At 45.5% G+C, this 27,150-nt stretch overlaps 1 protein-coding gene across 1 annotated transcript in view; it reads right to left on the minus strand.

Annotated features, from left to right (window-relative positions):
* Window positions 1-27,150, minus strand: part of LOC114857317 (NACHT, LRR and PYD domains-containing protein 12-like) — a 73,399-nt gene that overhangs the window by 13,102 nt on the left and 33,147 nt on the right. Inside the window, 2 exon segments of the mRNA XM_055509826.1 lie at window positions 9,210-9,383; window positions 9,905-10,081. Coding sequence (XP_055365801.1) covers window positions 9,210-9,383; window positions 9,905-10,081 — 351 coding nt within the window.

Consider the following 27,150-nt stretch of genomic DNA (forward strand, 5'->3'; position numbering starts at 1 on the left):
TGGAACTGTAGAATAAACATCAAAAATCTTTTTGTTCGTTAGTAAAAGAAATCGCAAGCGCAGACCTGTGTTCATCCCAAAAGAGGGAAGTTGAGGTCAGTTTGTTTGTGTGTGTGTGTGTGAAATCATTAACAAGCTGTGATGCAGCCTGTGTGAGGGCCTCAGTTACAGCCCCCCCTCAGCAGCCAATGATAAGAGCACAGCTGAGCTGAAGTTAACACCAACAAAAGAGGGATTATTTAGAATGTCTGTAGATGTGACCTGCACTCCGTCTGGAGTGGAAATACATCAAATACCTAATTTACACATGAGATCTCTTCCTAAAAATTTCACTGGGCATAAGTTTGAAAGCAAAAATGAATGTTAAGGTGTCTTGCTGCAGATGTTGCACAAGACAGTGAAACAGTAAGTTTTTCTTAATAGTCTGGTACGTACAGTCATTATTATTACTTCTCTCTAATAGTCGTCTTCCCTTTAATAGTCATTAATAGTCGGTTTCAGTCGGTTTCAGTCTTCCTATGGTCTGGTTTTGTTTTTGTTTTTCTACAGTCTGTTTTGTTTTTCTATAGTCTGGCCAGACAAACCTATATTGTGCACAAGTATTTTTAGAAACATGAAGGATTTTATTACTGAATCTGTTGCAAGTTAAAATAGTTTAAACCCATCAGACTGCAAAGTCATGCAGCAGTTTTCATTTAGCTATTTGTCATCATTTTAAAATCACTCTGTGGCTTTTTTTTCGAGCAAAAAGCGATTCTTCATTGCGAGCAGATAAGCATGAACATGAATTTGAGCGTGTATCAGCTGTAAGCGTGTTTCTTCATTGCGTGTATGAATGTGTGTGTGTATGTTTGCGGTACCGTCTTGTACGTCACGTGAAAAGGAACCGTCACCTTCCTCCTTCCCCAACCATCAGTCTGATGTGAGCGCCAGTGGGTGAAGCCTTTCAATGGGACAGTTGTTCCTCGATGACAGACCTTTCCTGGATCCTCGGATGCAGCTCTTTTGGGCCGATCACGTCTGAAGCCTCTCCTGTTGTTTCAACCAGTGTCTGTGTCAGAGCACGTCTTCTCTGCTGTTGCTCTGTCCTTGTTTTCCTTTGCTAATTGTCATAAGCAGGTGTCTGTCAGACACACACGCTTGTAGTAGCTGGTTCATCTGATGAGCCCAGAACGTGATGGCTGCAGACGTTGTGGGAGTCAGTGAGGCGTCCATGCTGTGGTCTGTGTCCTCCAGCGGCTGTGGTGTCAGAGCTTCCACCCTGTTCTGGTTGTTGGTTGGCGCTTCTTCTCCTTCGGTTCTTCTGCTGACGGTGGGAAAGGAGTCCAGATCCGGATTTACCCTCATCGCGCTCAGTTTTGCATTAGAATAGAGAGCAGAAACAATGGGAGCATTTGCTCTTGGCATGATATGTGTGTGTGTGGTGTATGTGTGGCAGAGTGCAAACAATTCTTCCCCAGAGTTGTTATCTCCTTTTTTCCTGTTACTCTCATCTCTCTTTTGTTTCTTTTAGGGCTTTAGTTTTGATAGTTATGCTTTTTCAGATCTTTTCTTTTGTCTCTAATTTTTTTCTTTTAAGGTGCGTATGTCCTTTTACACTAAGCGATTCTCCTTTGAACCCATAACCAGTTTCCCACTCATGGAAACATGAAACGCACTAATAACCATATTTACTTTTTACTTTTAATTACCTTTAGTTTTGTACGGTTGCTGTCTGGTGGTGGAGACTCAAATTGCCCCGAACCCGTCTTTAAGAGTCCAGCGGTTTCCTGCCTTAGATTTTTTTGTGTGTTCCGGCCGGAACCTTCCCAAAAAGCCTTTTTATCGGACGTCTCCGTAAAAAGGGAACCAACCTGATCTGGCGACAGAGTCTTTCACGAAGTATTTCCTCAACGTTAGGCCCCTCTAGGCCCGGGTCCCTCGTATCTTGAAAAATACTTCACTCTGCAAACGCACTCCATCTTTCAGAAGCCGTCTTTTATACTCAGTCCCCCACATGTGGACCACGCACAGATCAAAAAACATGTCTGTATCCTCAGTACAGACGGAAGCTCGGTTCCACGAGCCAACCCTTAGCAACCGACGTCTCACCACCCAGAGCAGACTTTCACCTAATTAATAACATGTATTATTGGGATTTTTTTCTCTCGATCTAATTAATTTTCCTAATCAAATTTAATGTTTCAACCAAATAGAATATTTCTTTTCTTTTTTTCTTTTACCAATTGAAATGTTTCAGCTAAATAAAAAAAAAAAGTTCCAATCTTTTTGTTTTTTCCCAAATCAAAGGAATCTCTCTCACCGAGCCGAGCCAAATTAGGATTTGAGTTTGAATCTGAGTTCGTGGATCTCGTCAGAGGCGACCCAGACGGGTGAGCAGTCCTCCCAGCTCTGAATGTCTGTAGAGGTTTGGAGGCTGAGCGACCCTAGTCCTCAGGACTATCGTCCCTGGTCACACCGTCCAGACGACCTGCCGCGGGATCCTGCCGACAACGCCAGTTTCTGTGGTGGAAATTTTCCATAAAGAAGTAGATGAGAGAGAGTTGTCCTTTTGTGCGATTTATTGAAATAATAAAGAAAATAAAAATAATGGGGAAAGCAAATAAAAAGCACGGATGTTGATCATGCACATCAACAAACCAAAAACCAGCTGGGGAGATCAGTGCACACACCACGGAGGTGTGATGCAAAGAGCCCACGATCCTCAAGTTGCTTCTGCCTTTTAGCTTCTCTGTCCGACTAGGGTGGAATGTCTTTCTAACCCAATCAAATTACATGCACCATCTCCTCCCTGTCGCAGTGTGTGTGAAGATATTTACATTCTCACACCTGAAACGCTGACGTCCAACTATCTGTGAGAAAGGAGCACCAAGTCTCAACAGACAGAGACACAACTCCCCGACCTTGGGTTTGGGAGCTAGAGTTGAGAGTCTATCAGGCAGAGACAACCATTGAACAATGTAGGTCAAATGTCAAATGCATACAGTAAGACAAAACATAAGATATTAATTGCAGAACATAAGTCATAAATCGTATAATAACTGCATAGAAATGCATAGAAATAAGGAAGACACATAGAAATAAGGAAGAGACAATTTTTCCCATAACACTCTGACCTGAAAAATGTGAACTTTTTTAACAGGAAGTTACAGTAGGTACGTAGGTTGCATTGTTTCAGCTGAAGGGGTCAGAATAGATTCACAGGCTCTTGAAGTTGTACAAGCCTAGGCTAGAAAGACACCACAGACAGTTGTTGATGTGAGGAAGCTGACGGGCTTCCTGGGCTACTACCGCACGTAAACCCATTTATGAGTTGCTGCAGGCTAAGCCAGGTAGAGACCAGCCTACCATGCAGAGAAAGAAAACAAAAATGTCCACAACTACCATCTAGAGAGCCTGTTGACTAGACTGTTGAACATCAGAGAGCAATGGAACAGCTTGTCACCCTTCTGACAAACCCACCGATATTGGCATACCCATATTTCAACCTACCTTTTACACTACACATTGATAAAAGACATCTCCTAGGCCATGATCTGATGCGTCAATGTCAGAATGGCAAATTGAGAGTCATTGGCTATGGTTCAAGGACGTTGACACCACCTGAGCGCAATTACCATCTGCACAGTGAAAAACCGGAGTTACTTGCATTGAAATGGGCTGTTCGTGAAAAGTTCCGGGATTACCTATATTATGCCCCTCACTTTACCATCTATACCGACAACAACCAATTGACCTATGTCATGAGTACAGCAAAGCTTAACACTGTGGGCCATCAAGAGGTTGGGAAACTCTCAGATTTTCGATTTGATGTGAAGTACAGGCCTGGAAAATCTAATGTCTATCTCGTCTCCCCTTGAATATGGAGAAATCTGAAATGACATGTACGGAGGAGTTTTCAGATGAGGCAGTTCGTGCTACATGGGATTGAAGCCAGGCTGCAAAGGTGAAAGACGTAGACTGGGTGGCAGCATTGAACATTGTTTCTCCAGCTCCAGATCCCCTTCAGCAGTCACACCCTCACCTACTGTACCAACTCTCAGTCATCATGAACTCGTACAGGCCCAGAGAGAGGATGAAGCTATAAGCAAGATAAGCAATCAGACAAAAAACTAACAGAAGATACTTGTGAAATGGTAAAAGGAGCTGCTTGCAAGCTATTTCTTGAGTGGAGCAAATTACAAGCTAACGATGATCTCCTTTACAGACACACAAATGAATACAAACAACTAGTCCTCCCTGTCAAGTATAGAATGCTTGCCTTGAAACATCTCGACAATGAAATGGGTCATGTTGGCACAGAATGGGTGCTCCGTCTTGTGAGAGAGAGATTTTACTGGCCCGATATGGGTAAAGAAGTGTCAGAGTGCGGCAATGAACGGACCCACATGCACAGCGATGAGACGATAGACAAGGAGATGCGGTCAAACTGATATTTAATCCAAAAATTCAGGTCACAACGGTCCGGGGTCATACACAGGTAACAGCAGTTCTTAGGTACAAGACAGGGATCAGCTTACTCGGGTCCAGACAGGCAGAAGGTAATAACCGGGAAAAGGCTCAGGTCTCAGAATCCCAATCGACAGGCTTAGACAGGTCATAAAACAGGCAGTGGTCAATAACGGAACGAAGACTTACAGGATCGGTAAGGAGCTGCGGGAACGTGAGAGTCAGGAATCAGTAAACAACGATCTGGCAGAGAACTGATGTGACAGGTGGTGGTTAAATACACGGAGTAGATCACTGATACAAAACAGGTGTGACTAATGGGGACCGGAAGTAAAGCTGGAGCCGAAAACAGAAACCGGGAGACTACCAAAATAAAGACAGTCATATCATCAAACATGATGATATGACAGAAAAACAAGGTGCCTTCAAAATAAACCTGATAACAGAGCCAGAACCTGACAAAGAAGTAGAGGATTACGTTACCCGAAGATGCCCATGCCTCAAGTCCAAAAACCTGCAACACACAACCGAGCCCCTATGGGAAGCATCACAACTACTGTAGTTGCACCACCTCTGGCCAAAGCAGACATTTGTGCCTGTCTGATCCTAATACAACAGTAAGATTGTACAGTACAGTAAGAGATGTTGGTACTGTGTGTTTTCATGTCTCCATGAGAGGGAAGTCCTTCAAGGAAAGAAAAATGCTGAAACTCCTAGTGGTAACAACACTTTACTTCACAGGTTGGGTCTTTTGTGGTCTCCTAATCCTTTCTTCATGTCTAACAGTTCAGATGTTATTTACTACAGGTGAAGGAGCTGTTTAGTTCTCATTTGCAGCTTAAATATCCTGCTGCTCAGACAACCATGCTGGTTTGTTGTAGTGCTGGTCACTGCTCTGTGACTGAACACTCATCTGGTGTTCTGTCAGGCATGACACATGAGCATTAGTGGAATAGGTTTGCCTCAGATGCTCTCTTCTCTCTGTCAAAGGTTTTTACACCAATAATATTGCAAAATCACCTATTTGGGCGTCATATGCAACATCGCGGCGTCTCCCTCACATCTACCTGCCATCATCTGAAAAAGTAGCTTGACACTCACGTTGCCCTTTTTTTCCTTTTTCTCTTGTCGTATATTTCTCTTCTTTTCAATCACGGCAGAGAATTCACACAAACTCAACTTTGAAGTTTAAATCAATAGCATACAAATTTATTATACATGACAAATTAAATAATAATAATTACAAAAGAGTAATAACAAGAGAGGCAGAGACCGAATTCACCTGCTTGTTCCTCTGCAGAGAGAACTGAGAGGTCGGAAAAGGTCCGCTGTGTGCTACCAGCGGACCCTCTGCGAAGCGCTCTGAAAACCCTAGCCTGTGCAGGCCTGCTTTTAACCACCACCTAAAATCTTTCCACATGTCCAAATAAGGACGTGTAGATGTTTTTCTCGGCTACTCGGAAAGTCCTGGCGCTGGGCCGTGTTATCTGTCCAGCTCCCGGATCCATCTGGCCCACCATCAACCTCTTAGTTCTTTTCCCAGGTCGGCGTGACATTTTGTCTATTTCCTTAAGAACAGCTTGGATAAACATTGTTAGGCAGATTCTGCGAACACAGATTCTGCGAACCCAGTTTAAGCAACTCTCTAACCCCAGTCACTGAGGACAGTTTAAGCAAACTCTCTAACCCCAGTCACTGAGGATACACGAACCCATCTACTCTCTGTATTTCTCTCATAAGCAATGATCAATTTTACTACTAAAGTAATTGTAAATGTCTGTTTCCTGGAGTCTATCCCAAATGCTCCACAGACAACGACCCTGCCAACCTACAAGGGTTGCGGAACAGTCACTGCATCTTAACCTGACCTCACTACCTATATAATAATATGATATGATACATACATATACTACAAATAATATATGATATGATACATAAATACACTACACTCTTTTTCGTTCAGTTTCTCCACATCATTTCTTCAGAAAGTGTCTTTTCTGATGAAATGACATCATTGTTTCAAAATGCAGCTGGGGTATTACAAAACCCTCATTGAACTTGTAAATTCAGCATCTATTTTAAAATCATACTTTCACTCATTTGTGATGTAACATTGTCAAGCTTCGGCAGATGTCGGACCCACATGCACAGTACACTCGAGGGCTTGATGAGTAAACAGTGTTTTTTATATTGGCGTAGTCAGGCAGTCCGGGTCATACACAGTGTATCTCAGTTCTTCAGGTACAAAGAGGGACAGGCAAGATCAGATCCAATAGACAGAAAGAGATTCGGTTCACCGATAGGCTCGGCAAAGGTACAGGCAAGGGCTAGGCAAAACTCAATGGTCAGACGGTCAGACAATTTACCACAATCCAAGGCGACGGTACAGACAAGGGTCAGGCAGGAATCGGAGGTCTATGACAGGCGAGATCAGCAAACAAGGTACTGTAACTATACAAGAAGGCTGGAATGTGGTGCTAGGACTCAACAATCTAGCAGCTAGAGTGTGTAAGAGGTGGAGACTATATACTGGTGTGGATTACTAATTGCAGACAGGTGTGGATAATGGGAATCGGTAATGACAGAGAAACAGCTGAGATGAGATGTGAACAGGAAGTCCTTTCAAAGTAAAACAGGAACTGACATAGAACGTGACAAACGTACTGTATGAATCGGAAACCTCCAAGAAAGTCTGATCAAAAGGTCTTATTACTGTTTTCCCTAGAACATTTCTTTACATCTACCTGTTGTTGTTTATATCAACATTTACACTAAGGAGGGAGTTTAACATTTAGATATAGATTTGTCTGTTAATGAGTATTTATGTTGCATTAGTTATTGTAAGGATCCTAAAGGACTAATAAAATGTTTTAAGTTCTTTCCCATCGCTGCGTCACCCTGTTAGCAGATGTGATGGGTTGGACTTCAGAGCTGAGGCCAGAGAATCACAGCTTATCTCTGACAAACTGCAGCTCATCAATCTGAATAAAGAATCAAAGATGTGGATCAAAGCATTAATAATGAGTCAGATTTGTCCTGATCACTGATGTTTTGTCTAAAATGAGCAGAGTGACTTTGTGTTTGTGTTGTTGTGTCGTCATGATCTCAGCTTCTACACATCATCCACATGTCAGCACAACATTCATACACTGTCAGCACTGATTCACAAGCTGCTGTTGACCTCAGCCACATCTAGAATCAGTAGAAAAGCTGATGGTTGGTTTCAATTCATCATTTTATCACAAGAATCAAAGAAAACCATGACAACTAATACAGTATTCGGCTTTAACTAAGTTTCAGTCCAACACTGGACCTTTTCACCAGCTGCAGACGACATGACCGTTGTTGTGCTCATCCAGGACGGTGATGAGTCTGCATACAGACGGGAGGTGGAGCAGCTGGTCCAGTGGTGCAGTCAGAACCAGCTGGAGCTCAACATGCTCAAGACTGTGGAGATGACGGTGGACTTCAGGAAGAACCACCTGCCCCCCTCCCCCTCACCATCCACAACAGGGTCCACAATCTCAGAGGACCTGAAGTGGGCCCCCACATAGACACTGTCCACAGAAAGTCCCGGCAGAGGTTTTACTTCCTGAGACAATGCTTCTGTCTAAACTCTGATAAACACCACTGAACTTCAGGCTTCATCACCAGCAGAGAACAGAGAAACTGACTCCACACATGCTTTAGTGTGGACCAAAGTGTCTCCATAGGATCCAAGCTGTCAGTGACCTTTGACCTTCTTCACTCCTCTGGAACAGCTGTGCTTCCTGCTGCAGGTGATGGTGGTTCTGTGATGTTGCTAGGATTCATTTCCTCTTCTCTGCTCCTCCTCCAATCAAACACCATCTACTGTCTGTGGTGTTTGATGATCATTAATGAGCTTCAATCAACTATTTAGTTCTGTGTCCTGTTTGGAAACTGCTGCTAATTCTCTACTGCTTCTATTTGCTTTAAGCAGATTCTCTGTAGCTGCTTTATACACGTGTCTTCATTTAGTCTCAGTCAGTTTAGTCACAATCAAACATTTAAATCACATTTTCTCTTTTAAACCATTGTTTCACTTACTGACTTTCTTCCTTCCTTCCTTTCAGTCATTGAACAGTTGATTGTGATCAGTCCTGTGTCATGTTTGTATCTGTTGTCACAGTTTTGTTATCATTTCCAGTGTTATTGTGTAGTACTTCTAATTCTGTTCAGCCCATGCTCAGTGCTAACATTACTTCCAGTCTTAATTACATCAGCTGTTGGTAATCAGTAATCAAGATAGGTATTTAACATCCAGTACTCACCATTGACCTCAGCCAGATTGTGGTAGATTCATTTCCGCTTTCCAGCACGTGTCCTAGTTGCCAGTCCTGTCTGTTCCTGACCTCGCTTGTAGCCTAGCGCTTCTTGTACATCAGCCGAGCTTGATTTGTTGCTGACTTTGCCTGAACCTTGACCCTGATACATGCTAGTCCTTTTGTACTGTTACCGAGCCATCCTGTTGCCGACCTCACTTGTCTTGCCACCGCTGTTTGTCTGCTCTTCTAATGGAGACCTGTACTTGAGTCAAGCCTGTCCTGTACCTGCAACTGAAGCCTTGTGAACATTAAAGCTCTTTTGTACTAACCTGCTGGTCTCAGTTGCCATGCATGTGGGTCCGCTTTGTCAAACCATGCGCCAACCCTGACATCCTGGAGCTGATTTGACCTCATGATAAACCTGCCACAGTTCACATCACATTAAGCTCACAGAACTAAAACATGGAGTCTGACCTCAGAGTCTCCAGTCGACAGTGACGACTCTCCAGAAAACCACACAGAGGCTTCACTCCGAAATCCTGCAGCTTGTTGTTCCTCAGGTCCAGTTCTGTCAGATGTGACGGATTGGACTTTAGAGCTGAGGCCAGAGAATCACAGCTGATCTCTGACAAACTGCAGTGTATCAATCTGGATAAAGACGAAGCAGTAAAAAACAAAGAGTCAGTTGAAACCATTCAGTGTCTCATTGTGTGTTTGGACCTGAAGATGCTTCAGAAAGTAGAAGTTTAGAACCCAGAAGGTCCAAACATCAGTAGTAACAAACAGTAACAAAGACTCATTAATGTTAATGACAACATGCTGCTGCTTCAGCTCAGACGTCGTGACTTTAGCTCTTCAACTCTACATTTCCACCACTGGCTCCATCTGGACTCACTGATGTTGTGCTAACACATTTATCTGAGCTTCTACTAAAGATCCTTATGAGTCCGACTCAGGTTCTGGACGCATGCCACATTTATAGAAATGCACTGAAAATGTTTTATTAACAAAAAAACTTCACCACAGAAACATTTTATACTGAGCATTTAATGGAGTCAAACTGATGGAAAGAGTCAAACAAGCAGATCAGAACGTCTCATTACGGAATCTTGGGTTCGCAACGTTCACATCACATTAAGCTCAAACAGAACTAAAACATGGAGTCTGACCTCAGAGTCTCCAGTCGACAGTGACGACTCTCCAGAAAACCACACAGATGCTTCACTCCTGAATCTTGCAGCTCGTTCTTATTCAGGTCCAGTTCTGTCAGATGTGACGGGTTGGACTTCAGAGCTGAACTCAGAGAATCACAGCTGATTTCTGACAAACTGCACCAACTCAATCTGAATAAAGAATCAAAGATGTGAATCAAAGCATTAATAATGAGTCAGATTTGTCCTGATCACTGCTTGTGTTGATGTGTCGTCATGATCTCAGCTTCTACACATCATCCACATGTCAGCACAACATTCATACACCTGTTGATGTCAGCACTGATTCATAACCTGCTGCTGGAACTACTAGAAACCCAAACTTTTTTTTTTTTCGTTCTGTCCAGCAGTTCATCAAGCAGCATGTATTAGGCTAAATGCCATATTGTGATGGACAGCTTTGCTCTTACAAGGGGAGTACTGTACTATATCCCCCCAACACACACACTTTAGCACCTACACATGTTGGACATTGCTGTGTTGGTGGACAGGTTGAGTTTTTGCTTTGGGGTGTGTGCAGGAGGGGGTAGGTGTGCAACCAACTGCTGAAACCAAGAAAATCAGTTAAGCAAATAATCGGTGCAAAATAAATAAGCAGGGATGTACCTTAGGCTAACACATTCATAACTAAACAACTGCTGTACGATGGTTTACCTTTGAGATTAATACTAATACCAATAATAGTGTTAAGGTATGTGCACATACTTATACATATATCACATACATACACGTACGCATAGTTCTACATAATGTTATACTACTTAATAATAGACATGATGTACAATATCACAATTTCCATATTCACACATTATTGATATTGGTAGTGATAAGTATCAGTACTACTTACAGCTACTGTAAGTTTAGAAAGCCTGTTTATCAGCTCAGGTGTTGAGTGTCCCACTACAAGGTTAGTAAAGCTGTAGCTTAACATTGTTCACCCAAAGGGTGAGGCAGAAGTTGGTGCATGAACAATGCCACTTGTAAAAGCCAGGGTGATCGGAGGAGCTCAGCTGCTACACCCAGCCAAACGAGTGGAGGAGAGGAACCCACATCTGGTTCCTTTCATTCATCGTCTTCTCTCTAAACCTGAACTATTCTGTGTTGTCTGACGGAAAATGTTCAGACTAATGTTTGGATCAAACTCCAAACTGACCATTATTGATGAAGTGAATCATCTTTAGAACTGATCCCAGTCAGATAGATGTTCTCTCCTCTGGTCCTAGATGGAACCTAGAACCTTCTGTAGCAACATGTCTGCAGCCTCATACTCATGCTCCTGTTTGCTGCTTGTGTCTCTACAAAGTGACATCATTGTCTGACAGGAAGCATCACACACAGGTTGAAGTGTCGCCTGTTGATGGACACGAATCAGACGCCACTAAACATCCTTCAAACATGTGGAGACATGATTTACTCTGAGTCTCTGCTGCTGTGTCAAATTTAAAGTGTGACTTTGGTAGAAAACACGTCACAAACTTCTGTTCATGAGCTTCATAGACTTTATAGAGTCACAACAAACAGTCAATCATTCCTGCAGGTTTCTGACACGAGTCTCTTTTCATTCTAGATTCAAGTGGAGACATTTGAAGTGACAGGGTGAAAAAATGCTGCTGAGACATGAACCAGGAAAAACACTGACCTCAGAGTCTCCAGTCGACAGTGAGGACTCTCCAGCCAGCACACAGAACCTCCACTGAGTCCTGCAGGTCGTTGTTACTGTTATGGGAAAAATTGTCTCTTCCTTATTTCTATGTGTCTTCCTTACTTCTATGCAGTTATTATATGATTTATGACTTATGTTCTGCAATTAATATCTTATGTTTTGTCTTACTGTATGCATTTGACATTTCACCTAGATTGTTCAATGGTTGTCTCTGCCTGATAGACTCTCAACTCTAGCTCCCAAACCCAAGGTCGGGGAGTTGTGTCTCTGTCTGTTGAGACTTGGTGCTCCTTTCTCACAGATAGTTGGACGTCAGCGATGCAGGTGTGAGAATGTAAATATCTTCACACACACTGCGAAAAGGAGGAGATGGTGCATGTAATTTGATTGGGTTAGAAAGACATTCCACCCTAGTCGGACAGAGAAGCTAAAAGGCAGAAGCAACTTGAGGAACGTGGGCTCTTTGCATCACACCTTCGTGGTGTGTGCACTGATCTCCCCAGCTGGTTTTTGGTTTGTTGATGTGCACGATCAACATCCATGCTTTTTATTTGCTTTCCCCATTATTTTTATTTTCTTTATTATTTCAATAAATCGCACAAAAGGACAACTCTCTCTCATCTACTTCTTTATGGAAAATTTCCACCACAGAAAATCGCACAAAAGGACAACTCTCTCATCTGCTTCTTTATGGAAAATTTCCACCACAAGAGCTTTAGTCCATGTTGTTGGAGCATCTAAAGAACTTTTCGTAGAGTCCAAACATGATCATCGAAGGTCTTTGCATAGCATAGCAACTCTCTCATCTGCTTCTTTATGGAAAATTTCCACCATAGAAATTGGCGTCTACGCACAGGATCCGCTGCAGGTCGTCTGGACGATGTGACCAGGGACGATAGTCCTGAGGACTAGGGTCGCTCAGCCTCCAAACCTCTACAGACATTCAGAGCTGGGAGGACTGCTCACCCGTCTGGATCGTCTCTGACGAGATCCACGAACTCAGATTCAAACTCAAATCCTAATTTGGCTCGGCTCGGTGAGAGAGATTCCTTTTGATTCGGGAAAAAACAAAAAGATTGGAACTTTTTTTTTAATTTAGCTGAAACGTTTCAATTGGTTGAAAAGAAAAAAAAAAGAAAATAAATATTCTATTAGGTTGAAACACTAAATTTGATTAGGAAAATTAATTAGATTGAGAAAAAAAAAAATCCCAATATTACATGTTCTTAATTAGGTCAAAGTCTGCTCTGGGTGGTGAGACGTCGGTTGCTAAGGGTTGGCTCGTGGAACCGAGCTTCCGTCTGTACTGAGGATACAGACATGTTTTTTGATCTGTGCGTGGTCCACATGTGGGGGACTGAGTATAAAAGACGGCTTCTGAAAGAGGGAGCGCGTTCGCAGAGTGAAGTATTTTCAAGATACGAGGGACCCGGGCCTAGAGGGGCCTAACGTTGAGGAAATACTTCGTGAAAGGCTCTGTCGCCAGATCAGGTTGGTTCCCTTTTTACGGAGACGTCCGATAAAAAGGCATTTTGGGAAGGTTCCGGCCGGAACACACAAAAAATCTAAGGCAGGAATCCGCTGGACTCTGAAAGACGGGTTCGGGGCAATTTGAGTCTTCACCACCAGACAGCAACCGTACAAAACTAAAGGTAATTAAAAGTAAAAGTAAATATGGTTATTAGTGCGTTTCATGTTTCCATGAGTGGGAAACTGGTTATGGGTTCAAAAGGAGAATTACTTAGTGTAAAAGACATATGCACCTTTAAAAGAAAAGTTAGATACAAAAGAAAAGATCTGAAAAAGCAAAACTATCAAAACTAAAGCCCTAAAAGAAACAAAAGAGTGATGAGAGTAACAGAAACAAAGTAGATAACAACTCTGGGGAAGAATTGTTTGCACTCTGCCACACACCACACACACACACACACCACACACACACTTATCATGTCAAGAGCAAATGCTCCCATTGTTTCTGCTCTCTGTCCTAATGCAGAACCGAGCGCGATGAGGGTAAATCCGGATCTGGACTCCTTTCCCACCATCAGCAGAAGAACCGAAGGAGAAGAAGCGCCTGAGCAACAACCAGAACAGGGTGGAAGCTCTGACACCACAGCAGCTGGAGGACACAGACCACAGCATGGACGCCTCACTGACTCACACAACGTCTGCAGCCATCACGTTCTGGGCTCATCAGATGAACCAGCTACTACAAGCGTGTGTGTCTGACACAGACACCTGCTTATGACAATCAGCAAAGGAAAACAAGGACAGAGCAACAGCAGAGAAGACGTGTTCTGACACAGACACTGGTTGAAAGAACAGGAGAGGCTTCAGACGTGATCGGCCCAAAAGAGCTGCATCTGAGGATCCAGGAAAGGTCTGTCATCGAGGAACAACTGTCCCATCGAAAGGCTTCACCCACTGGCGCTCACATCAGACTGATGGTTGGGGAAGGAGGAAGGTGACGGTTCCTTTTCACGTGACGTAGAAGACGGTACCGCAAACATACACACACACATTCATACACGCAATGAAGAAACACGCTTACAGCTGATACACGCTCAAATTCATGTTAATGCTTATCTGCTTATTGCAATGAAGAATCGCTTTCTGCTCAAAAAAAAAAAAAAAAATCCCACAGAGTGATTTTAAAAATATGACAGCTAAATGACAACTGCTGCATGACTTTACAGTCTGATGGGTTTAAACTATTTTAACTTGCAACAAATTCAGTAATAAAATCCTTCATGTTTCTAAAAAGATGTGCACACTATAGGTTCGTCTGGCCAGACTGTAGAAAAACAAAACAGACTGTAGAAAAACAAAACAGACTATAGGAAGACTGAGACTGACTGAAACCGACTATTAATGACTATTAAAGGGAAGACGACTATTAGAGAGAAGTAATAATAATGACTGTACGTACCAGACTATTAAAGAACAACTTATTTTTTCACTGTCTTGTGCAACATCTGACAGAAAGACACCTTGAGATTTATTTTTGCTTTCAAACTTGTGCCCAGTTAATTTTTAGGAAGAGATCTCATGTGTAGTTTAGGTATTTGATTGGTTTCCACTCCAGACGGAGTGCAGGTTACATCTACAGACATTCTAAATAATCCCTCTTTTGTTGCTGTTAACTTCAGCTCAGCTGTGCTCTTATCATTGGCTGCTGAGGGGGGGGCTGTAACTGAGGCCCTCACACAGCCTGCATCACAGCTTGTTTCCATGTGATACGACCTCCAGAGACGCATCTGACCTGTCCTGTACAGCACATGTGTCTTCTGGTCCTGATGAGTTTGAAGAGTTATGATTTCACACACACACTGACAAACTGACCTCAACTTCCCTCTTTTGGGATGAACACAGGTCTGCGCTTGCGATTTCTTTTACTAACGAACAAAAAAGATTTTTGATGTTTATTTTACAGTTCCACACGTCCCTCTGTGAAAACATGATGGAGACAGACGCAGGACGTGGGTCCTTTCGTGAACAGATGTCAACGGGGTGGAGACTGGTGAACGACTTCCGACCCCATGTGACGTATTCACCTACTTTGCATACTTTTAGAAAACTTTTTTTATTCTGCCCGTCATGTGCAGCAAACAGTGAACTTGATCCCCCCACATTCTAATGACACACTACATGCTTTTGTTTTTATTTTTATTTTTCAGAGGACGCTCTGACCCAACACTCAGCCTTACAGGAAGCCCTGCTTCCCTGTGGCTCACACAGACATGATGTAGGTTCGATCAGAGGATGTGAATCAGTGGTCATCACACCTAAATCTGACCACAGACCATGTAAACAACAACACCCTCTTAAAGGAAGCCATAGATGGTGTTACTGCAGACACCACTAATCTACTGAAACATTGGATGCAACAGGCCACAAAGAGAGCCTGTCTAAATTACAGTTTGTTCAGACAAAGGTTATTTTCTGGGTCATTGTAATTACAGCTGATGGCAAATCCATCTCACCCAACAGAGTTGAAGCATTTTTAAACCTGCCTAAATCGTGCACGTAAAAACAGCTGATATCTTTTCTAGGTCTTTGTTCTTATTGTAGGAATTTCAGTCCTAACTTTACTGTCTCTGAGGCCCCACTCAGGGTTCTGATGCAGACGTCTTCATCGTCCACTCACGTGGACGTCTGAGGCTGAACAACGTTCACTGACCTCATGCTTGCTCTTCAGTCGGCTCCTACTTTGGGTCTCCCTGATCTGACCCTACGCGACCTTTCACTCAAACAGTGAATGAGAAATCAGGTTGTACGACGTCTGTTCTTTTGTCCTCATACTTTGATTCTTTTGGAATAGATCACATCTTTCTACAGCTCGATGGTTTAGATACAACACCACCTTACTCAACATGCTGAACATTACTATCAAGAGGTCGTCTTGAAGTCTGGCTCTTTGCTAAGACACTACTCTGCTCAGGCTGCAGAGTTGAGCGCGTTGACTGAAGCTGGTAAACTAGCAGAAGGAGAGTCTGTTACCATCTACAGACTCCACAGACGCTCTGTGGAAGCATAGGAAGCTTTTGAAGTCTAATTGCAAACCTATCTCACTTCATGATTAGGTTCTGCTTTGCTGGACGCTGTCCTGCCACCTACAGCTAATGCTGTTTGTAACCGTCCGACTCACACCATCAGTGACAACTTTGTTTCTGCCGACATGCAGCTGCAGACGCTGCTGCGAAGGTCGCTGCCCAACAACCCCTTCCTCTCCTGATCCTTGTTCCCTCTCTCCAACTCTCTCTATCCTTTCCTTCCTCTCTCCCTGTGCTTTAAACATTTTGTACCTCACAGGAACGCAGACTCTAGCAGACGAATGGTTCCACCTGTATCCATGGAGTCTGGTTTGGGCCTGATGACAAGCAGTGCCGCCCAAACACTTTTTCCGCACAATTCATATTTACTAACAGGTGAAAACAGGCGACAGGACCATCACACCATCCAACCAGGGTACTGGGCGGTCGTTAAGGACTTCAGGAGGAAGCATTGGGACTCCAAACGGTGGCGAGGCCCCTTCCAGGTCCTTCTGACGACCAACACGGCTGTAAAGATCGCAGAGAGAGCGACTTGGATCCACTCCATCCAGGAAGCTCCTGGACAACAGACGACCCTACATCTACATCCCACGAAGAAAACCACCACTGACGAAAAGAACTGAGAAGGACGACCCTCGCTGTGCTCACACACGCACTGAGGCGAGGCTGCGTTGACCGTTCAGCTAAAGGTGTGAGCCAAGCGCCGCCTGAAGCTGCGCCGATGAATCACACTACCTGACCATACATCTACACACACGCTCCTGAGAAAACACACACACGAGCAGCCTTGAGTTGCGGACGCTAGACGACGTGTAGACTCTTCACATCACGGGAGTGACAGTGACTCAGACGACATTGGGAGGAAACCTGGCGGTGATAACGAATCCCAAGTGTCTCTGTGATCAGCTGATCACAACCTGAAGAACCCCAACGGACAATCAATACATCAACACACAGGTTGGAAACAATCTAACGCTACTGTTCAACAGGAAGAAGCAGAATGTTACAAGAAATCAATTGTGACCTTGTTGCGTTAGACATTTTATGTTACTCTGATTATTGCCTTTATCATATGATGTTTCCTTGTAACTTTACACACTATTTTTGAATGAGAAAATTCACAACAACAACAACACTGAGTTTAAATATCCTGAAGTTGACTTGGTGTTTAATTTGCTCACAATCACTTTATTCACTGCTACAATTAGTTCTATCCTTCATCTACAGATGAAAGACAACACAAGCGGAAATATGCATCATCATTCTGGTTAAATCCCTGAATCTCCTATTCGCTCTAGACGCAAATGTACAATTAAAGATCCGAAAGTTATCCCACTGGTTAGAGGTCTCATCATGCGTGCGACCTCAGCAACACTCTCGTATCAAATGACACAATGCACTATGTTCAAAAACCCCAACTCTAACTCACTTAATGACTTTGACGATGGTATGGGCTCAATTTCTTCACATGCCGATAGAGAGGTTATTCTTGTATAACTACCCACCAAAAACAGCTCCCAACCTTTTATCCCTAAGTTACTTGCATTTTATGTGAAGGTGTATTTTTGAATTTTGACTTAATACACTTATTGTTTCATTTGCAAGGATCTTATATTATTACAGAATGTGATGTTGACAATTTTTATCCTTTTATGGTTTGATTAATGTGTAATCAAAAGGGGGGAGTGTTATGGGAAAAATTGTCTCTTCCTTATTTCTATGTGTCTTCCTTACTTCTATGCAGTTATTATATGATTTATGACTTATGTTCTGCAATTAATATCTTATGTTTTGTCTTACTGTATGCATTTGACATTTCACCTAGATTGTTCAATGGTTGTCTCTGCCTGATAGACTCTCAACTCTAGTTCCCAAACCCAAGGTCGGGGAGTTGTGTCTCTGTCTGTTGAGACTTGGTGCTCCTTTCTCACAGATAGTTGGACGTCAGCGATGCAGGTGTGAGAATGTAAATATCTTCACACACACTGCGACAAGGAGGAGATGGTGCATGTAATTTGATTGGGTTAGAAAGACATTCCACCCTAGTCGGACAGAGAAGCTAAAAGGCAGAAGCAACTTGAGGATCGTGGGCTCTTTGCATCCACCACAGTTACTCAGGTTCAGTTGTGTCAGATGTGACGGGCTGGACTTTAGAGCTGAGGCCACAACTTCACAGTGAGTCTTTGTGAGTGCGTATTCAAGAAGTCTGTGATGACAGAAAATATGAAGTCTATAAATGTGAACTGACTTCATGAATGTTGATGTTGAAGCAGCTGTAGCTCAGTTGGTCTCGTCCATCACAAAGCGTGTGGTGTGAACCTTGTGTGGATGTGTTGCTCTGTGTGACAACGTAGGTGAGAGCTCCACTCGTCCCCAGCTGTTTAGCTTCCTTCCGGGAACATCATTAACTGAGGGACTATTTAAGTGGAGGATGGAGACTCCTCCAGTTGTCAGTGTGTTATGGTGGACTCTCAGTTTGCATCTGGCTTCCTGTATGACGGTTGGTTTTTGAGTTTAGTTTGGATCGTGAACAGCCCTGTTACTCCTAATTTGGCTACTCAGTGCAGCGACCTTGGGCAAAACACGGCCGAACTGGAGGCTGGGCAGCGCGCGGCTGAACTGGAGGCTGGGCAGCGCGCGGCTGAACTGGAGGCTGGGCAGCGCGCGGCTGGACTGGAGGCTGGGCAGCGCGCGACTGGACTGGAGGCTGGGCAGCGCGCGACTGGACTGGAGGCTGAACAGCGCGCGTCTGGACTGGAGGCTGAACAGCGCGCGTCTGGACTGGAGGCTGAACAGCGCGCGGCTGGACTGGAGGCTGAACAGCGCGCGGCTGGACTGGAGGCTGACCAGCGCGCGGCTGGACTGGAGGCTGACCAGCGCGCGGCTGGACTGGAGGCTGGACTGGAGGCTGACCAGCGCGCGGCTGGACTGGAGGCTGACCAGCGCGCGGCTGGACTGGAGGCTGACCAGCGCGCGGCTGGACTGGAGGCTGAACATGGCTTGACTGACCTGACTGAGATGTGGGACATGGTGTAGATGCTGGCTGCAGGCCTGGAAGTTGCAGGACCTCACGCAGGGCAGGTTCCCTCAGGACGAGAGCGGCAGCCTCCTCAAACAATTGTTCTCTCGTGCCCTGGTCTGCTGCCGACTCGGCGGTGTTCATGAAGTGGGCGAAGAGGAACGTAACCGGAGGAGAACAGTAGAGGTGGATCTGCCGTGCGACGCCCTCTGGGATGCCTGCTATAAACGGAACACAGTCAGTCGGAAAACCAAGGGACTCTTCCGCCGGAGAGGAGGGCTGCTCGGTTCCCGCGACCGAGATCTCGGGACCCGGGGTTCTGGAACCGCGCCGTCGCCGACGTCGTCCGGAGCGGCTGCGACTGACCGTCGTTAGAGATGCTGGGAGCGGCGGGGCCCGGATCTCTGTACCGGGGTCCGCGTGGTGAACCGAGCCGGCGGCGTCTGGAGCTTGGGCTGGAGCCGCCGGCGCGGCGACGGAAACGGAAACCGCCAGAGCGGCGACAGGAACGGGAACCGCCGGGACGGCGACAGGAACGGGAACCGCCGGGACGGCGACAGGAACGGGAACCGCCGGAGCGGCGACGGAGGCGCGGCCAGGCGATACGCGCAGAGCACGTATCAAGTCCCTCCGCGTTAGTCGGAGCCCATCGAAATACGCTTGCACTCCGGGGTACTCACGCCACCAGTATTCGTCCTCCAGTATCTCGATGGCCAGTTCTACCACGGAGAGCCGAACCTGGGGGCTGGGTGCTTCCACATATTTCCTGGCTAAGCCCTGGAGATCGCCACGGATGTCCTCCGGTAAACTTAGGCAAACGAGATCCATTGCTCCGGTGAGCGGCTTGTACACGGAGCCGAGCAGAGAGGGAAAAAAAAGGAGAGACAGCGGCGACTGACCGGGGTGAAGGCTGGGCGCTGGCTGGGTCCATGTCTGGCCAGATTGTTCTGTCAGGCTTGGGGCAGGCGGCGGACCCACATGCACAGCGCAGAGGCAAGGTGACGATTAACACAGGTTTATTTTAGAAAACAGAGTCAGACGGTCCAGGTCATACACGAAAGGGTCCAGTGAAGTAGTACACAAGGGAGCAGGCAATCTCTAATCCAATATCCAGGCAGGGTTCGCTACACAGGCAGTCTCGGCAAAGGTACAGGCAGGGATAAGACAAACTCACGGTCAGATAATCAGTCACGGTTCTCTCACAGGCAGCGGTACACACGAGGTTCAGGCAGGAAGCAATGGTCAAGGCGATCAGGGTCAAACATGAGAAGCTATACAAGAGATGCTGGAAAGAGTACGGAAACTAAGGAAACTCGACAATCTGGCAACATGAGTCTGTGAACGGTGGGGCTATCAATCCATGTCTGGACTGAGGTAACCTGACCTACATGTGAACTTAACTCCCTCCTTTGAAGAGCCCCTACGTCCCTTTACTCCCCAGAGATAAGGGACCCTGAACCTTTCTCCACAACAGGAGACTGGCTTCTATCACCACAGGCACCAATTGACGCCAACATCTCAAATGTCCATATCAAAGAACCATGAGTCCACTTTGTTGATCTACCTGTAAATCCCTCAGGATTCTACCTCTTCTTATCATGCCAAAAGGAGAGGCTGTCACATTTATCACCAAGAAGCTGTCTCTCCCAGAACTGGGACCACCAGCCATAAAATGTGAAATGTGCTCATCAAAGAGAACGAGAGACTTCATTTGGACACAAGTTCTGGTTCAGACACACCAGAGCTTTCAACCTCCATGAAACAGATGTCATTGTATTCTGTGGACAAAATGTTTTCTCTTGATATTAGATTGGTTTCTGTGTGATGTTCAAGGCCTGATCTACAGATTTGCCAGGAAATTCCTAAAGTTACAAAGGGACTTCAACTCATCACCATGCTTTCCTTTGTGTGTAGACACAAAGTTGAAATAGAGAGACTCACCTTCTTTACTACTTTTAATCTGTGCAACATACACATGGACTATTTCCACCAGCTCCAATTCGGTAGCCTCATTATTGTATCACATTTTTAAGTGTTACAATTGTTTAATTAGTAATGTCCAGATTAGGTCATTTATAATTTGATTTTGCTTGCATTTATTATTCGTGTATGTTTTAGTGTTTACTGGGTGTTGCATAAGACAAGACCAGGCATCATGAATAACATTTAATTTGTTACAGCGTTGTAAGGGACCACATATAAGACCTTAATATTCTATGCATTTAATATTGATGTTTAACCATTCTGACCTCTCTGCTTATTTGAATGTCAAAGTGATCATTACATATTTATTGCGTTATGGTGTGATGGAACTTTGAGCTTGATGAAAAGAGGAAAGCTTAGTTATCCCAGATTTAGGAGCGATCCAAATCAAATAGTTTGATTCCTGATGTGAAGAGGTGGAACTCTCCACCACTGGTTGAACTCATTTCTCCGCCCTGCAGTGACCACTGCCCCAGGGGTATTTAAACCAGTGACACCCTAGTGGAAATCGGATTTCCCTCTATCTTCAAACTTCTTTCACCTTTTCTTTTTGCGTCGCATTACTTTTCTTTTAATTTTCCTTTGTTCTTAAATTTTGTAAACCTAAGTTAAACTTAGAAACACGAACGAACAACGACCAGTATTTTCAAAACACTATTTTGCTTCCAGTCTTCCTTTCTTATGTTATGTTAGAAAGTCATCAAGAAACTCCGCGAAACTGAAACTATCACAACCAGTCCTTAATTGACTCGCTATTTTTGATCGAACTAATTAAATTAGTTTCCAGCCCGTTTGCTTTTTGGGCTAGTTTAAGTAGCGCTGACGCTTTGAAACACCTTGGAAGTCCAGCCTGGCTGACTGTTACTTCGCTGACCCCGAGCCGTCATCAATCGCGAACCGAGCCGGCGGCGTCTGGAGCTTGGGCTGGAGCCGCCGGCGCGGCGACGGAAACGGAAACCGCCAGAGCGGCGACAGGAACGGGAACCGCCGGGACGGCGACAGGAACGGGAACCGCCGGGACGGCGACAGGAACGGGAACCGCCGGAGCGGCGACGGAGGCGCGGCCAGGCGATACGCGCAGAGCACGTATCAAGTCCCTCCGCGTTAGTCGGAGCCCATCGAAATACGCTTGCACTCCGGGGTACTCACGCCACCAGTATTCGTCCTCCAGTATCTCGATGGCCAGTTCTACCACGGAGAGCCGAACCTGGGGGCTGGGTGCTTCCGCATATTTCCTGGCTAAGCCCTGGAGATCGCCACGGATGTCCTCCGGTAAACTTAGGCAAACGAGATCCATTGCTCCGGTGAGCGGCTTGTACACGGAGCCGAGCAGAGATATATACTGGTGCTGATTACTAACTGATAACAGGTGTGGATACTGGGAACCGGTAAGTGACAACTGACTGAACAGGAAGTTTAACAAAATAAAACAGGATATGGTGTGACAACAAGACATGGCGTGAAACATGACATTACCATGACGTGGGGGCCGTCTTTGATAAGGCTCGTGCTACTTCGCTTCCGCCTCATCGACCGTATGACTGTGCGATCGACCTCCTGCCGGGTTCCACACCACCGAGGGAAAGAATCTTCTCACTGACTAAGCCGGAGCGGGAGGCTATGGACCAGTACATTGCGGAGGCGCTTCGCACGGGGCTCATCCGTCCGTCATCATCACCCGCGGGAGCGGGGTTCTTTTTTGTAGGGAAGAAGGACGGTGGTCTCCGTCCCTGCAGACTATAGGGGTCTTAATAAGATTACTGTACGTAATCGCTATCCACTCCCCCTCATTGCGTCCGCTTTTGAGCTTTTAGAAGGTGCTACTATTTTTACTAAGTTGGACTTACGTAACGCTTATCATCTTGTCCGTATAAGAGAGGGAGATGAGTGGAAGACTGCATTTAATACTCCCACGGGGCTTTACGAGTATTTGGTCATGCCTTTTGGTTTGACAAACGCACCTGCGGTGTTCCAAGCTCTGGTAAATGATGTCCTGCGGGACATGGTCAACAGGTTTGTCTTCGTAATTTAGATGATATTCTTCCATCCATTTTCTTAACCGCTTACTCCCTAGTGCGGGGTCACGGGGGTGCTGGAGCCTATCCCAGCTAGCTACGGGCGAGAGGCAGGGTACACCCTGGACGGGTCGCCAGTCCATCGCAGGGCAACACATAGACACACAACCATTCACACACACTCACACCTACGGGCAATGGAGAGAAGCCAATCAACCTAATGCACGTCTTTGGACTGTGGGAGGAAGCCGGAGAACCCGGAGAGAACCCACGCAAACACGGGGAGAACGTGCAAACTCCACACAGAAAGGCACCAGGGCCGCCTCCGGGAATCGAACCCAGAACCTTCTTGCTAGTAAAAACTGGCACACACAAAAACTGTGTGAAACTTGCTAGTTTTGATGAGACTCTTGGAGAACCAACTATTCGTGAAGGCTGAGAAATGTGAGTTTCACACAGCTAAGACTTCGTTCTTAGAGTTTTGTTTGGAACCAGGGAAACTGGCGATGGATCCAGGAAAAGTGGGGGCTGTGACAGATTGGCCGGAGCCGAGGGATCGTAAGCAGCTGCAGCGGTTTCTGGGGTTTGCCAACTTTTACAGGCGTTTCATAAGGAACTTCAGCAAGGTGGCGGCTCCTCTTCATGCCCTCACCTCCTCTAAGGCTCTGTTCGTTTGGTCGGCGACCGCGAAGGGAGCCTTTGAGCTACTGAAGTCCCGATTTACGTCGGCACCCATCCTCTGCCCCCCCGTCCTCAGAGGCAATTCATAGTGGAGACGGATGCCTCCAGTACCGGAGTGGGGGCAGTGCTCTCACAATGCAGCGAACAGGATGGTAAGGTGCATCCGTGTGCATTCTTTTCCCGCAAATTGAACTGTGCAGAGAGGAACTATGATGTGGGCAACCGGGAGCTGCTGGCAGTTAAGCTGGCATTGGAGGAGTGGAGACATTGGTTGGAAGGGGCAGAACAACCTTTTATGGTTTGGACGGACCACAGGAACCTGGAATATATCAAGACGGCCAGGCGGCTTAACGCGAGACAGTCCAGGTGGGCTTTGTTTTTTGCTCGTTTCAATTTTACCCTGTCGTATAGGCCCGGCTCCCAAAACGGGAAGCTGGATGCTCTGTCGCACCCAGGTTCTACACTGGGGACATGATTCGCGGCTGGCATGTCATCCGGGGGGGTCCCAGATGCTGGCGCTGGTCTTGCAGCGTTACTGGTGGCCCTCAGTGACACTGGACGTTCGACGTTATGTGGCAGCATGCGGCGTGTGCGCAAGGAACAAGACGCCACATCGCGCACCCGCAGGGCTGTTGCGTCCACTGCCAGTACCGTACCGGCCATGGTCACACGTCTCCATTGACTTTGTGTCAGGTTTGCCGCCGTCTGAGGGTAAGACTGTCATACTTACCATTGTGGATTGCTTCTCCAAGCTCATCCACCTCGTTCCTCTGACCAAGTTGCCCACGGCTAAGGAGACGGCGGAACTACTAATTGTCCATGTGTTCCGTGAACATGGCATTCCAGAGGACATTCTGTCTGATCGCGGTCCGCAGTTTGTCGCAGCAGTTTGGCAGGATTTTTGTGCAGCGCTGGGTGTTTTCGCCAGCTTGTCGTCTGGTTTCCATCCTCACTTTCATATCCTACTGGATATATGAATAACATAATATGGAAATACTCAAATAAACAGAACAGAAAATGAGAGAACGATCAGAATGGGATGATGAACAGTGAATGAATCAATGAGTGAAACCCAAAGAATGGTCAAGACCTGAGTGTGTGATGGCTTTGATCAAGCGAAAAGAGTATTTGTCTCTTAACTAGTTCGAATCTAAAGATAACTAATGAATTTGGGATGTTCAATTTTAGAGCTTTGAGAAACACCAGAATTCTCAAAGGATTAGAGATGTTCGTCTTGCCTTAGTTTGGAGCTGTAGCCGCTGTGCAGCGTCTCCCGTTACCGGTTGGTTGAGCAGGCGTGCCCTCTCTGGTCCAGGTACCACGGCCTCTGGGCCAGGAATCGTCGCCCGCGATTGATGACGGCTCGGGGTCAGCGAAGTAACAGTCAGCCAGGCTGGACTTCCAAGGTGTTTCAAAGCGTCAGCGCTACTTAAACTAGCCCAAAAAGCAAACGGGCTGGAAACTAATTTAATTAGTTCGATCAAAAATAGCGAGTCAATTAAGGACTGGTTGTGATAGTTTCAGTTTCGCGGAGTTTCTTGATGACTTTCTAACATAACATAAGAAAGGAAGACTGGAAGCAAAATAGTGTTTTGAAAATACTGGTCGTTGTTCGTTCGTGTTTCTAAGTTTAACTTAGGTTTACAAAATTTAAGAACAAAGGAAAATTAAAAGAAAAGTAATGCGACGCAAAAAGAAAAGGTGAAAGAAGTTTGAAGATAGAGGGAAATCCGATTTCCACTAGGGTGTCACTGGTTTAAATACCCCTGGGGCAGTGGTCACTGCAGGGCGGAGAAATGAGTTCAACCAGTGGTGGAGAGTTCCACCTCTTCACATCAGGAATCAAACTATTTGATTTGGATCGCTCCTAAATCTGGGATAACTAAGCTTTCCTCTTTTCATCAAGCTCAAAGTTCCATCACACCATAACGCAATAAATATGTAATGATCACTTTGACATTCAAATAAGCAGAGAGGTCAGAATGGTTAAACATCAATATTAAATGCATAGAATATTAAGGTCTTATATGTGGTCCCTTACAACGCTGTAACAAATTAAATGTTATTCATGATGCCTGGTCTTGTCTTATGCAACACCCAGTAAACACTAAAACATACACGAATAATAAATGCAAGCAAAATCAAATTATAAATGACCTAATCTGGACATTACTAATTAAACAATTGTAACACTTAAAAATGTGATACAATAATGAGGCTACCGAATTGGAGCTGGTGGAAATAGTCCATGTGTATGTTGCACAGATTAAAAGTAGTAAAGAAGGTGAGTCTCTCTATTTCAACTTTGTGTCTACACACAAAGGAAAGCATGGTGATGAGTTGAAGTCCCTTTGTAACTTTAGGAATTTCCTGGCAAATCTGTAGATCAGGCCTTGAACATCACACAGAAACCAATCTAATATCAAGAGAAAACATTTTGTCCACAGAATACAATGACATCTGTTTCATGGAGGTTGAAAGCTCTGGTGTGTCTGAACCAGAACTTGTGTCCAAATGAAGTCTCTCGTTCTCTTTGATGAGCACATTTCACATTTTATGGCTGGTGGTCCCAGTTCTGGGAGAGACAGCTTCTTGGTGATAAATGTGACAGCCTCTCCTTTTGGCATGATAAGAAGAGGTAGAATCCTGAGGGATTTACAGGTAGATCAACAAAGTGGACTCATGGTTCTTTGATATGGACATTTGAGATGTTGGCGTCAATTGGTGCCTGTGGTGATAGAAGCCAGTCTCCTGTTGTGGAGAAAGGTTCAGGGTCCCTTATCTCTGGGGAGTAAAGGGACGTAGGGGCTCTTCAAAGGAGGGAGTTAAGTTCACATGTAGGTCAGGTTACCTCAGTCCAGACATGGATTGCTACACAATACTCTTCCTTCCCAGGTGCTGGGATGTTCCCCTTTTGAGGCTGGCTATGGCTATCAGCCCCCGTTGTTTCCTTCTCAGCAGGTCCAGGGGCTGGACGGGTCGGTGGGAGCCTTCATCCGGCGGTGCAAGGCGGTTTGGACCAGGACCCGCAACTTCCTTCTCCGCGGCCAGACAAGAGCGGCCATATGGGCTAACCGCCGTCAGTCTCCAGCTCCGGAGTATCGAGTCGGGGACAAGGTCTGGCTTTCCACCTCGAACCTGCAGCTGAAGGGGGCTAAGTGGAAATTGGCACCCAGGTTCATTGGACCGTTTGAGGTGACCAGGGTGGTCAACCCTGCGGCGATGAGACTGGCCCTCCCTCCCTCCCTCCCTGCACGTTCATCCTGTCTTCCATGTATCCTGTTTGAAGC

Source organism: Betta splendens, chromosome 6, assembly GCF_900634795.4.
Source record: "Betta splendens chromosome 6, fBetSpl5.4, whole genome shotgun sequence".
NCBI lineage: Eukaryota > Metazoa > Chordata > Actinopteri > Anabantiformes > Osphronemidae > Betta > Betta splendens.